Here is a 14,682-nt window from a genome sequence, read left to right as displayed (position 1 = left end):
ATCAACTAGAAAAAGACTTTTACTTTATAACCCAGCCTTACATAACACAGTTCCACACAGGTGTTATTTGGTATAACCAAAAGACCACTGAAAAAAAATAAAAATAATAACAAAGATGCCAATTACAGATTAACAAGGTGAGAGCAATAATAACACATAATAACTTCAATGGTTCAAAGTTCTTCCTCCCCCACAATTTTTTTTTTTGGCACATAAAAATTCCTTCATGGTGACAAAACTAATTTATGTCCCTGCTATCTACACCCATCAGCAGCACAATGAGGTCAATAAAAATTTAAAAAAAAAAAAAAAAGAAGTAAAATGGGGTTGAAGAATACCAACAAATATTTTGAGGTGACCCAAATCCTTTTTGAATTTACAGGCCTCTTTTTCTTTCTTGAAGCCTAATATCCTAAAAAACCAGGCGACATAAAGCAAAGAGGCCAATCTAATTGTGTATTCCAATGAAAACGAGATCAAAGTCGCCGATTCAAGTCTCTGAATTTTTTTTTTTCATTATTTTTTTTCTTCCTCTAATCAACAGTTGGGTGGGTCGCGCCACGTGATGAAAATTTCCACGAAACCGAAGTTTGTAGCAGAGAACCACTCTCTCAATCCTCTTCACATCTTTGGTTTTGACCCAACCATATCCGAAAATGTCTAGCCGAGCAAGAACCTGAAAATATCGGTCAATGACACGATGCCTTCAACCCGCTTACTTCCAGCCTCTACTATGACAAGCCGTCTGACACCTGTCATTGCCCGAGGTTGAAAAGAAAATGGTAAACGTGAACAATGATTCGCACAAGGCTAGTGTAAAAAAGTATCAGGATTTGATTCATATTTTTCCCCTTTTCTTTTATTTCGATAACACCACTTCTATGGACAAAGGAAATCACCCAAGTATCAAATGGTTCATCAACAAGAAAAATACTAAGAAATTTACGTTCCACAAGAGCAAGAGTGACTACTTCTAAACTACTTTTGGTTAGTACAAAACTCACCATTGGGAACCTTAAACATTCATAATAATAGTCAGCCCAAATACGCACGTCAAAAAAGAAAAGAAAAGAAAGAGTATGGTTTACCTGGATTCGACAGTCGCTCCATCACTTTATAGAGTGAATCGGAGCGCAAGCACATCTGACATCTCTGACTTTTCGGTTCAAACGGAGAATACGAGTCCTGTCCCAACTGAAGTGCCTAAAGGAGAGAGGACAAAATGTCATTCTTAAGAAAAGAAAGACTATGTTTCGCATACATAGAAATAAATAAAAAATGACTACCATAGTTACCTGATGAATTGTCATTTCATTTAGATTAATATGTGCGTACGCTCTATCTTTAGCCAAAGCTGTAATGTCACTGCATGAAAGGAGAAAAACAAAAAAATAGAATAAAAAACCTGAACAGAAAATACAAGACTCAAACGAAGATCAAAAGTGTCAAATCGTCAACATGGCCAACTAACCTCCGACAATATATATCTAGCAAAGAGTCATTGTCATCAACTATGGGTATCGAACTTACTTGAGCTGCAAAAGCAAAAACACAATCGTAAAAATTTATATTATTTTTTTGGTTAAAAAATTACATGACCAAATAATGCAGGCAAATAGAGAAAAGAAAAGAAAAAGACTAAGCATTGTCCATTCCCCACATACATATCCCCGTTGGTATCAGAAATTCGGCAAACCTTGAACTAATAAACTTAGGGCTGAACTAAGCGAAGCAGTCGGTCTCAACATCGCAAGGGGTCGTTGATTTGATTCTCCAATGTTCGGAACCCATGTGCCCACGGGAATAGCACCAATCGGAAGTTGGAGAATGGGCACTGAGGTGGCACAGTGCTTAAAATACCTGCAAACACCTGGAAACTTGGCACCACTTGTAAGTAAAAATTATCAGAGCACATATCGTCACGAGATAATAAATTCAAAGTTCAACTAAACAAAATTACATTTCAGGATTCCAGAAAGCGAAGCGAGATGCAATAGCTGCGGGACAGAACCATCTTCAGCTGCTGAATGAATCACCGGAACCGTAGCCACTTGGTTCTGTAAAATTCTTAAAGCTACGTCTTTCAAATTTTCATACGGACCGGCCTACATAGATAGAAACATACAACAAGGAAAATCATTACCGACTTCGAGTCAATTTGGGATGAATAAATAAAAACTCACATGGACAAGGCGTCTTGCTACTGCTCTCCCGTGTTCATCAACTTGCCCATTAAGATAGGCTTTTCCGTCTTTCCAAGCTGATATACTGTGTGTTTCAAGCTCTTCTTCAGTCAGATTAGAGCCGTGACTCCCAAGCTAGACATGAAAGGCGAGTCAGTACAATCCAAAAGTACCATGACTCGATGCATATTTTCATGACTAGACATGAAAACAGCCTTTTGTAATTTGTAATATCCTCGTGCTAAAGATCAAACTACCTCATTTTAGTTCTAATGATCTTTATGATTACAAACAATTAGAGATGGTTGAGGATCGTTGCTATTTTCTTTTAATAGGTACTAATTACTAAACATAACTCGTAAAGAAAATAGAATTCAAATGGCATTAACATTTCTAGCAGCCTTACACTTCTAACAATTTACACATCACGGGAAAACTAAACCTCTCTAATTTGCATTTATTTAACCAACAAAAGCATATACGAGAGAGCAAGGACTAGAAATATAAAATCTGGTCCGGGACCAAAAAAAGTGATATATCTGAGTAGTGACATACCTCTCTTAAGATCAATATAAAATCCATCGCACTTAGAACACCAACAAACTGTCCCCTGGAGTTGTCCCAAAGAGGCGCTAAAGGGATTCCCTGGAAAGAAATATGATTTGAACAGTTATATCAATTTTAAGAGTAAATAAAACCGTTTGAATATGCCTGATCCTTGTCCAGACTCGAAGCTCTTCGAGAAAAACCAAGTACCTGCTCGTGCAAGATATGAAACGCTTGTTTTACAGGCAAATCCACATCCAATGCAACAACCTGCAAGTTGAATGCTATTAGACTTCGAGACTGAGAGATTTTCCCCGAGTTTTGAGTTTTGAAATCGGCACTAAAAATAAAAAAAATAAAAATAAAAACAAACCTTGCCCGATTCAGGAAGTAGCTCGTATACGGTGTGTGCAGACAAAAATGCAGACAAACGATGACGGGAGCCCGGTAAATCCGCCTCCAACATCCTCGGCACTGCTTCGATCATGTTACCGTCTCTAATACGAACCTGCATTACAAATCAATACAGAGTAAAACAAGTGCAAAGGCAAAATATAGCACTTGGAAACAAATACAGGCTAGAAGTGAATCTATCATTTTTTTGTGTGCGCGTGTGAAAAATTCAAAAGCTACCAAGTTAGAGCGAGAACAAGCTCCCAGGATCCAATTCTTACAATATTTTGAAAAGCCTCGTTATCCACGTCCATGTTAGGACCAGACGGCACGGTTGGACTAAGATTGTAAGTCTGCTCGGTAGCCAAGAAAATTGTATTTACTATTCCATAGTCACTATTCATATACGGTTGGTGCTCATCATGTCTCCATTCTCCATCGACAAAAAACTTGAACTGCACAGAGGATTTGTTGAATCTATGAGCCCATGTTCCAGAGTAAACCTCGATCAATTTCATACATATAAGTAAATATAGTGCATATAATAATATATATAAAAAAAAACATTAATATCGAGTTTGCAGGGAGACGGAAAATCGATTTTTGTTAAAGTTGATATATCAATGTCAACCCTCAACAATTTAGATGACAAATATTGGGCTGCGAAGGGGTCTTTTTCGAAGGTGTTCGAAAGGATATTTTTATTGACGATCGAACACTCACTCTAATTCTCAAATGCCTCTTTGCAACATATCATCCAACCAAAACTAAAAACGTATGTATTGTCGTTTCTTATTAATATATATGGATAAGCACAATGGCTATGGTGGCATTGAATTTATTACAGAATGTCACAATGAGGACTATTTCTAACTCAGCGAGTTAATATATATTAAGGAGAAACGGCCGAAAAGAGCCAATAAGAACATAGGCAAAGTAAGAAAAGAAAATGCTCGCAGCCAATGGCTTCGGCGAGTTTTATCCACGTGCACAACAAAACCATAAAATAAACACCGAATCTATGCTAACTTATCAGAGAGAGATCATATCTATGAATCAACAAGATTCACAACGCATATAGCATTAAACACGCTACCAACCACCACCAAAACATAACGCTCGTTTCACTCCAAAAAACATCAAACAAACATGGAAGGAATCGCATTAATTAGTTCCTTCGTGTGCATGAGAATTGAAGAACTTGCGTGGATTAACCTTTTTTCCCTGAATTTAGTGCACACGCAATTCACGTAACTTAAACAACCTATTTCGTCAACAAATCCACGTAAAAAACAAACAAACAGAAAATATAATATTAATCATTTCCTCAAGAGAATCAATTCCTCCGAATCTTCTCGCCTTAACTAACCTGATGATATCCCGGCACGAGACTGTAAATGACCTGGAAAACCGTAGAGCTTCCCTCGACCAGAGTCATCGGTATTAGCTCCGACCACCTTCACAAAAAACAACAAAATAATTTTATAAAAAATGTTTTACATGATTAATGACTAAAACTACATTTCATCAAACCAATCTATCTAAGCTAATACAGACTCGATTGTCTGATCTAGGGAAGAAGAAAAAAGATCATTTGGGGATTAGGGAATCAAAAGTCTCACCGAGCAAAAGAGCCACTGACAAACACAACCGATCCACCATAAGGCCAGACGAATCGCATTGGAATCAGCACCGAGCTTGGAACACCACCGACTTCGCGCGAAGAATCCATGCTCGAACCAAACATTTGTACCAAACCCAAAGAGAATTCTCTGCCTCTGACTTTAGCCAAGATTCAACGCCTTTCTGAGACCGAGAGCTTCGAATGCATCGATAATCACTGCAACGTCAAATTCATCCGAATTCCATCACAATTGACCAACCAATAAACCGGCTATACCAAAAAAAAAAAATAATAAAAATATCCCTAACAAATTATTAAAGTCAGCCATTTCTGAACTTGCGATGAATCGAACCATTAAAAACAGAGAGAGAGCGAGGAATTTCGGAACCAATGCAACGAAATGAACAATTCGAGTACATAGATTAAGGGAAGAAAAAAAGTCCCTTACACGAGCTTGTGAAATCGTACGGACAAAACCCTAACCCTATAAACGCGAGCTTTGGGAAGAAATTTCAGTGAGAAGAATCGCTGTGCTCAATGAGAGTATATATATATGTGTGTATGTGTGTGTATATATGATATATAAATTATAAAATCACAACACAACACAACACATCGAAAACCCTAAAAATCGAAGGAATTTATAAATTGAGAAAGAAGAACTAAAAACGGAAAACTTAAAAGATGGGTGTGAAAATCGAGAGAGAGAGAGAGAGAGAGAGCTTTTAGGGATACGATCGAATCTTAATTTCGAACTCTAAATTGACACCCAAAAAAAAAAGAGGAAAAAAAATTAGACACAAAACATGAGACAGAGAAGATATGTCTAATAATGAAAAATAAGAATAAGATTTAAAAAAAAAAAAAAAAAAAAAAAAAGTGATATTGATCAAATTGTCTCTATTTTTTGTTTCAGGAGATGGATTATTTACTGCGGGAGAGGGTATGGGTGGTAAATAATTGATAATTGTTGAAGTTATTTTTTAATTAGGAATTTAACATATATAATTATATATTTTGTTAATGATCAAATTTGATTGGTACAAGAACTGAACGCACGTGCGGGGGCTGGGTTTTGAAGGAAGAGAACCAAACCGAGATGGGACAAGACTTAAGAATTGTCTAATTTTCATAAATGAATTATCAAGAACAAATTGTTTTATGATTGGGACGATTTTATTCATAACATATATTTTTTTGTTCCAATTATAGAAAGAAAAAAATAAGTGTGAAAAAAGAAATATTATTTATGAAATTCAACTCATAAACAACTTAGAATATAATTACAAGCTTAAATTAATTATTTATAATTTTTTTTAAAATAATTAAATCAATAGCTCAATAGTTCATCATCTTTTTAAAACTAGCGCAAGTTTTTTTTTTATTAAGAAAATAGTCAACTGGGTCGAAATTAATTAAATTAACTATTCAGTTAATTAAATTAATTGAATAATTAATTAAAATAAGTGAGCTAGTTCCCTAATAAAATAAATTTTGAATTAGATCATTAAAATAAGGTAGATGATTGGTTAGTTGCGACAATACTTATTTTTAAAACTATGATTAGGATAAAATGATATTCTTCAAATCTAAAAAAAAAATTAAAAAAATTATGTAGTCTTTTATGGCCAACATGTAATTTAATTAGTTTCATTAAATTAACAAGTTATGTAAATATGTAAAGGTGCTTGTTTGCCAATTGGCATTGCTATGCTTTTTGAAAAAAAAAAGTGCTTCACTATGCTCTTAGAAAAAAAAAATTGATGATGTGAAAAGCAAATCTATGGGGTTGGTAAATGGTGTAGAATAATTGTTGCTCAAAGTAGACTCACATTTGATGTTTAGTAAAATTAGAAAAATAAAAAAGTTTACATATTTTCCAATTATTTATTTAGGTAAAAATATTGACCACCTATCAAGCACGGAGAAGTGCTACAAAAATTCATAAATAGCTAAATTGACCAAGAAAGTTAAATTATCCTTGATCGCAAGGTCGAGAATGGTTCGACTGTGAAATATGTCGAGGTCCTCATCCATGTCAACATTTGCTAAGTAATTAACAATATATTTATACTTCTCTCAACTTGGTTATATTGATCGTGAAACATCTATTCTTATTAGAGACACTCACAGCTATTTGATTTGTTCTATTACAAATCGTATTTATATCTTACAACATCCATATAGTAAATGAATATGATTAAAAATAAATATTGACTTTAACCTCTAGTCCAAGAACATATTAATACGTGTTCAAAAAGGCTGTTTATGCCCAATAATTCAATTGTTATTATATTTTTAAATATTTATCCCCGCATAACAACCTCAATTAAGAGCTTTAAAATGCTCGACTCAAGTAAATTGAGGTCAAGCTTTTGTACCATAGCAAAATGTTTCATCTCAAATCGTGTTAGTAATTATTCAAGTTTCTTTCAATATTTTAAGTGAGACATGTGATCTGATTCCACACCGTCTCTAAAGTGAAATTGTTGGTTCTTACCCAGCAAAGCGTATATGCCTCGTAAAAAAACAAATTTGTGACATATGTCGTTTGATATAAATTTGTTATTCGATTTAAATTCATAGTACGAATTGAATATAAAATGTTCAAAAATTTGTGACGGATTGTCATTTGGTATATTAATTATATAGTGATGATTAATGAAAACATATAATTAATGTAAACTGGTGATGGCAACGAAGTGAGGATTGTACATCTTAGTTCGAACTCTGGTTTATAACGTACGTAAAACCATTTTTATATATTTACAAAAGTGAAATCTCGACTATATGCAAATACTTCTACGAATTATATGTTATATATTGTCCATGAAATTTTTAAAATTTGTTATTTTTCATAACTTGAGTTTTAAAGCTCTTATTACGTCGCATCTTGTGGTGGCGGGCCATGACAATGGCAACAATGTAAATTTAGAACACTTTAAAGTTTTAATATGTAAATTTTTTAAAGAGTCAAAATAAAATAAACAATGGCTAAGATTTGTGTTTTAAATTAAATAATTCCCAAAATAATCTAACTCGAAGGGCCTTGGTGCAAATACCCGGTATGTTAACCGTTACCGTTAACTAACACAATTGGTTAATGGTTACCTGAAATAATTTAATTGATATTGTTATAAAAAATAATTTGTATCAATTGCATTCAATTTTTTTTTTGTAATGGACATAAACGAGGATACTAGATGTGTCTGTTCACTACTACACAAATGCAGGGACGGTTCAACGCAATTAAGAGTCTTAGGCAAAATTTAAAAATTAGGTCTCTTAAAAAAATTACATTTATAAATAAATGGGTCAATACTTACATGTCCGACCAAATTATGGGCCTTTGATATTATGAAAAATGACTTTTTTAGCCTTTATTAATTTCCAAAATTTTGAGGCCTTAGGCGTGAACCTAACTCGCCACGGGCAAGGGTCGGCCCTGCGCAATTGGGTTTTAATAGTCCTACTTTAATGACGTTCATAAAAAAACGATATTATAATTAAATTTGTAATTGCTAGATTGTTTTTTGTTGAAATAACCCAATAATAAAGCACCCCTTCATATTTCTACAAAGGCCAATAGAATTTTATTTACTAGCGTTTGAAATACGCCATTAAATATCCATCACCCAACCACGCAATACCACATGATTTGTATTAAGTTTAACTGCGCCATTTTTTTTACTTTTTTTTCTCATTTATACATTGTATATTGATTTTTTAATTGATTACATGAAATATATTACAAAGAAAATTTTTAAACTTTAAATAATGAGACAATTCGTTATTTTGGGAGATTAAAACTATGTTCTTACGCAGGAGTAAACCTCACAAATAAGATGTAGTGTCACCCAAACCATATGCATATACAATATATATCACATACATTAATTATATCGGTCCAAGATACTTATACTTGTCCTCATTATAATCATCCTTCCTAAATTGTAATTTAGACTTACATTATTTGTGGATATACTAATTAAATTATGAGTATGGTGACCACCTCAGCCAAGCTTACACTCTAGTACATTGTTTAATGTCTATAGAATTATATTTTAAATATCTGAATTTAATAAAATTAAATGATTAAAAAAATTAAAGTCATATAATAGGCTTAATTAACACTAAATAGTCTTGAAGTTTCCCAGTTCGTGCAAGAAAAAGTATAAATAATTGAATTAATTATCTAAGGTTTGGATTGGATGCCTAAAGTATAATCTTGATGACGTCAAAAATAAACTAAATTGTGTACAGTACTCTCTACGTTAACCTTTGGATTTTTTTTTTTATCTCTATGCTAATTAATGTTCACTGTTTACTGGTTAGATTCCAGGTCAAAAAAACGGAAAAGAAATAAATGAGAAAGGTAATCCAATATCTTCACACATCGTTATCATTCCACATGGATTACGATTATATCAGACTTCCATGCGTGTGATGTGTGTATAGCGTAATGTGTATCAATAAGAGCAAAAACATGCATGTTTCAGATTTGTGTCAATAATGCCAAAACATACTTCTCCATAATCCATTCATTAATTACAAGACTAGGAGCGGTCTCCCAATTAGTAAAAACTTTTTTTTTATTATTTTTTTATTTTTTATGATGACTCCTCAAACACATCTCTTAATTTGGTGGAGTGAGGATACTTTAATTGAACTAGCCACTCTTATTAAAAAAAAACAAAAATTATTAACCAATACATATTTATACTCACTAATGATAAATATGTATTATTAGAATGTTTGTATATAATTTTTTTATTATATCTTTTAATTTATAGTATACTCATCGGCAAGTGGTATTTCTGTAAATTTTATATTGGTAAAATCTGTACTAGTATTTCAAATAATTAAGAAATATTAGTCGGCTTCATATTAAAACCAGAGTATCAATATCAATATAGCACAATTATAAATGTACGTATATAAATGTACAATTCTGTATGTAGATTTGACTGCAAAGTGGGATACGAATCCGGATTCTGTTATTTTTTTTGTGTTTTGTTCTACGTCAATGTGTTTTTAGTTTACTTATGACATATCATCATAAAAAAAAAAAAAAAAATTATGTTATGATATTGAAAGAAAAAAAAGAGATTCGTGAAAAGACCTCGTCTAAATAAAATTTATCATGGTCTCACTTCTAGACATATATATCGACTCTAAAAGAATTTTCACGGTCATTTTACGAACGATGTTATATAAGGGAAAATATCACATTTATACCCTGTGTTTTAGTGAAATGTCGAGTTTAATCATCGGTTTTCAAAAATGTCGAGTTCATACCCTCTGTTTAACTAAAATGACGAAATTATACCCTGAAATGAATAACAGCGTCACAAATCTCCCTTTCATTGATATTAACTCTTATATAAGAAAAACCAAATCAAATCTAAATCAGTGCCCTAACTTCCAAATTCTCAATTTTGAAATAAAAATAGCCTTAAATTGAAATTAAATAATAAAACTCATACCTCCTAAGAAATGACTTCATTCCGTGTTCGAATTGTAACTCTAAATTCTGGATTCTCTGTTCGAATATGCGATTTTGATGACTATCAACTATCGATGTTTACCCATTTGCCTCTTTCTGTGTTCTTCACGATTAAGAGACTGTTGTTTATTTTTTAGTTTTTAAATAAATTACATATATAGCGCGAATGAATAAAGATAATCGGTATTTATATATACATATTATAGTCAACGTCAATGAAAAGTCAATAAAAAGAATATTCGTGACACTGTTGTCTATTTCAGGGTATAATTTCGTCATTTTAGTTAAACATGGGGTATAATTTCGTCATTTTAGTTAAACAGAGGGTATGAACTCGATATTTTTGAAAACCGATGGTTAAACTCGACATTTCACTAAAACACAGGTATAAATGTGTTATTTTCCCGTTATATAACGACGGTAATATCAAGCACTATACAATATTATCTTATAAATATAGTCAAAGTTAATTAATCATGTTTAGATTGTTGCAAGTTGCATTGTCATCATGTTAAGCGTTGTCGTTTCTTCTCTAGTATACTAGTTAGTGTGTGTATTATTATTTTTTTTAATTCAGTTTCATTACATGTAATGTAATAGCATAAGACAAAGTGATGAGATTGGACTGCCGGAATGTTGTATTTAGTGCAACTATATTGTACGTAACAATCATGCATGTCAATTAATTTGTGGGGCCTTTGTGCTTACAATTATATAATATTAATAAGGGCTTTTTTTTTTTTTTTGTGTGTGTCCATTTTTTCCCAATTGTTTTCAAGCTAATTAATGGACTTGTGAATTCTCTTGTTCAAAATTCTCTCCAACCGCTGAATTTAGTTGGGATTTTTCTACTCGTTAATGTCATTATAAAAATAAAATAAGAATGAATATTTATTGTTCATGTAGCATTTACCAAAATGACGGACCTCAAAAACCATCAATAATTCTTAAAATGTTGTAGGTCACTAATGTTTTTTTAATCATAGTACTGAATCTTTTTACCGATAATGATGTCCATGCTAAAATAGTGCAACGACGATCTCAAAATAGTAAACAAGCTCACCAAACTTTGGTGCTGACTGAAATCGAGGACGATGAAGAAGAGATCGATTGTCGATATCTTTGCAAATTCGTTTCTTAGATCGATCTCGCTGACCACGAAATCTACATCGATGAGGTCGATTTTGGCGCTAATCGAGTTTTTATCGTCGATTCCAGAGGTTACTTGAGTGAGCTCGTAAATGAAATCAAGAAGAAGAAAAGGAAGGTTAACAGCAATTCCGTTGTGGTTTCTATCGAGAAGATGAACGAAAATAAGAATAGATTCATCAACAAGAAGAAGGAAAAAAAAGGAGTTTGGATCATCACGGCTCTATGATAGCAATCAAGATATGAGATTCTTCGAATACAATTATTATTAAATTGTTTTTTCTCTTTTTTTGACTGTCGCGTTTGATTTCGGTTAGGATAAGAATAATAGTCTCATAATTGAACATAAGTTAAAGAAAGGGTAACAAGTTTTTTCTTCTTCTTATAAGCGCGTTAATTAATCACAAATCTCGTGATTAATTAATTAACTATACATGCAAATCTAATATTTACTACATGCTGATTCATAGGAAAATATACAATTCACATTTTCCCTGAATTTTCACTCTTTTTTTTATGAAAAGCTTGCCGAACTCATATGTTTCTTTCGATCAAGATGGACTGGATTGCGTGTTGATCACCAATTTATAATCGTTGTGTCATAGTCATGGATATGTTTATCATCAATTTCTCCGGTAGTCTATTTATTCATATACGTTTACAAACTCTTTGAAATAAACTTTAATGAAACACGTGTACGAGGTTATCCGCGTATAGTATGAGATCCACTAATGAAAGTATTTTTTTATTGTGTAAATAGTAAAAAAAAAAAAAAAATTAAATTAGAGTTTTTTCAAAACATATATAGATGGTATATGCTTTTCTTCTGATGATTATATTATTTATAAAAAAATATTAAATATAAAAATGTGATTTATAGATATAATTATAATAATTTTGATACAAAATAATAAAAAGTTAGAAAATTAAACAAATAATTGGCTACGTAGTCATCTTAAACACTAGCAATTTGGTTTTAGTCAACCTTTCGTTAATTTCCCGTAAATAACCATCTTGCTTACGTGGCATCTTATTAATTGAATTAGTTTTACACATTTGCCCATAGTTATGACGCCTGCTAATAACTAGGCAGTTTTTTTTTAAATTAAAATAGTAAACAAGCTCACCAAACTTTGGTGCTGACTGAAATCGAGGACGATAAAGAAGAGATCGATTGTCGATATCTTTGCAAATTCGTTTCTTAGATCGATCTCGCTGACCACGAAATCTACATCGATGAGGTCGATTTTGGCGCTAATCGAGTTTTTATCGTCGATTCTGGTGGTTACTTGAGTGAGCTCATAAATGAAATCAAGAAGAAGAAAAAGAAGGTTAACAACAATTCCGTTGTGGTCTCTATCGAGAAGATGAACGAAAATAAGAATAGATTCATCAACAAGAAGAAGAAAAAAATTAGGAGTTTGAATCATCACTGCTCTATTATAGCAATCAAGATATTTGATTCTTCGAATACAATTATCATTAAATTGTTTTTCTCATTTTTTTTTTACTTTCGCGTTTGATTTCGGTTAGGATAAGAATAATAGTGTCTCATAATTGAACATAAGTTAAAGAAAGGGTAACAAGTTTTTTTCTTATAAGCGGGTTAATTAATCACAAATCTCGTGATTAATTAATTAACTATACATGCAAATCTAATATTTACTACATGCTGATTCATAGGAAAATATACAATTCACATTTTCCCTGAATTTTCACTCTTTTTTTTTTATGAAATGCTTGTCGAACTCATATGTTTCTTTCGATCAAGATGGACTGGATTGTGTGTTGATCACCAATTTATAATCGTTGTGTGTCATAGTCATGGATATGTTTATCATCAACTTCTCCGGTAGTATATTTATTCATATTTACAAACTCTTTGAAATAAAACTTTAATGAAACACGTGTACGAGGTTATCCGCGTATAGTATGAGACGCACTAATGAAAGTATTTTTTATTATGTATATAGTAAAAAAAAAAAAATTAAATTAGAGTTTTTTCAAAACATATATAGAAGGAATATGCTTTTCTTCTGATTATTATATTATTTATAAAAAAAATATTAAATATAAAAAAAATGTGATTTATAGATATAATTATAATAATTTTGATACAAAATAATAAAAAGTTAGAAAATTAAATGAGTTAAAAAGAGGTAAAAAAAACTAAATTTTCTATTAGAAGTGATAAACATCAGCAATCGGCGATGTTCTTATATAGTGAGATGCACTTGATTGATTGATCCCACTAACCCCTCACATATTAGTTGATCGTCGATGATTATTATTTATTATTAGGCACTATAGTAAAATAGTTATATTGAAATTTTGTAATTTTAACTTTGCCACGGTTTTGAAAATTGTTGTTAATTAGCCATGATATATTATTTTACCGTGATTTCAATTTAATTTTCTATCTTAAAATTGGAATTGACTGAAGTCAAAGGATTGGCGAGATTGTCCTAAAATTCTAGCAATTGGAGCTTTTGAATTTTGTCGTCATCAGATCATAGTGGAGTTCGATGGCGACGATCTATAAGCTCGTCCAATCTCGAAACCAATTTTTCAGCTCTTCTGCAAAGCCGGCACTCATTTTTTTCTTCAAAACCCTAACTTTAGTTCTCCGAGATTGAGATGGTTTTCAAAGAGCTTAGAAGACGACAAAACAACGAACTCCTTTGTCGTTTCCTATATGAAAAACTCACTCGCCTTCTCCCCCGAAATGTCTCTATCGGCCTCCAAGTATGTGAAGTTCGATTCCCCCTGATAAACCAGACAAAAAATCTTAGAGCTCTTCAGGAACTATCGACCTCCCGAAATGTTTGCAGATTCATTTTTTTAAAACTAAATCTGGGTTGTTGGATGTAAAATCTAACGGCTCAGATTGAGTATGTCATTAATGCACTGTAAGCAATTTTTTTCTTTCCTTCTTCCTTTTTTCTCGTTTTTTTTTAAATTTTTTTTTTTTTTTTTTTTTATATTTCCGTTAATCTTTTATTGTGTTATCGGAAATACCATTACCGATAATACGGTAATTCCGTTGTTAACAAACGGAATTTTCCGTTTCACTTCGAGTCGGAAACGTCGTCGAAAATGATATTTCCGGTACCGTTTGATAACCGGGATGGTTTTAAGTGATCTAGTATATTATATTTTTTCTAATTTTTTTTCTTAGAAACAGAAGCGGTATATGAACGATATTGTTTAGTTGAAAATGAAATTAGACTCTGTGATTATCGTCTACGCTTTGTATTGTTAATTAATAAACTGTTTTGGTG

The 14,682-nt window shown here is 32.1% G+C and overlaps 1 protein-coding gene across 1 annotated transcript; it reads right to left on the bottom strand.

The window, feature by feature from the left end:
* Window positions 1–122: 122 nt before the first annotated feature.
* Window positions 123–5,450, bottom strand: LOC149392817 (sucrose nonfermenting 4-like protein). The gene is made up of 14 exons (XM_089617332.1): window positions 5,195–5,450; window positions 4,745–4,962; window positions 4,492–4,579; window positions 3,404–3,577; window positions 3,103–3,237; window positions 2,940–2,999; window positions 2,739–2,828; window positions 2,184–2,318; window positions 1,961–2,105; window positions 1,697–1,870; window positions 1,472–1,535; window positions 1,296–1,365; window positions 1,089–1,203; window positions 123–752 (listed from the first exon to the last, which is right to left on the bottom strand). The coding sequence occupies exons 2-14, from the start codon at window positions 4,867–4,869 to the stop codon at window positions 661–663; spliced, it is 1,467 nt and encodes a 488-aa protein (XP_089473458.1). The 5' UTR covers window positions 4,870–4,962; window positions 5,195–5,450; the 3' UTR covers window positions 123–660.
* Window positions 5,451–14,682: the final 9,232 nt, after the last annotated feature.

The sequence above is a fragment of the Urtica dioica genome, chromosome 6, assembly GCF_054948205.1.
Source record: "Urtica dioica subsp. dioica isolate 48M chromosome 6, U.dioica_male_clone48M_v1_H2, whole genome shotgun sequence".
NCBI classification, from domain to species: Eukaryota; Viridiplantae; Streptophyta; class Magnoliopsida; order Rosales; family Urticaceae; genus Urtica; species Urtica dioica.
The sequence above is the reverse complement of the archived record's forward strand: the minus strand, read 5'-3'. Positions and strand labels throughout refer to the sequence as shown.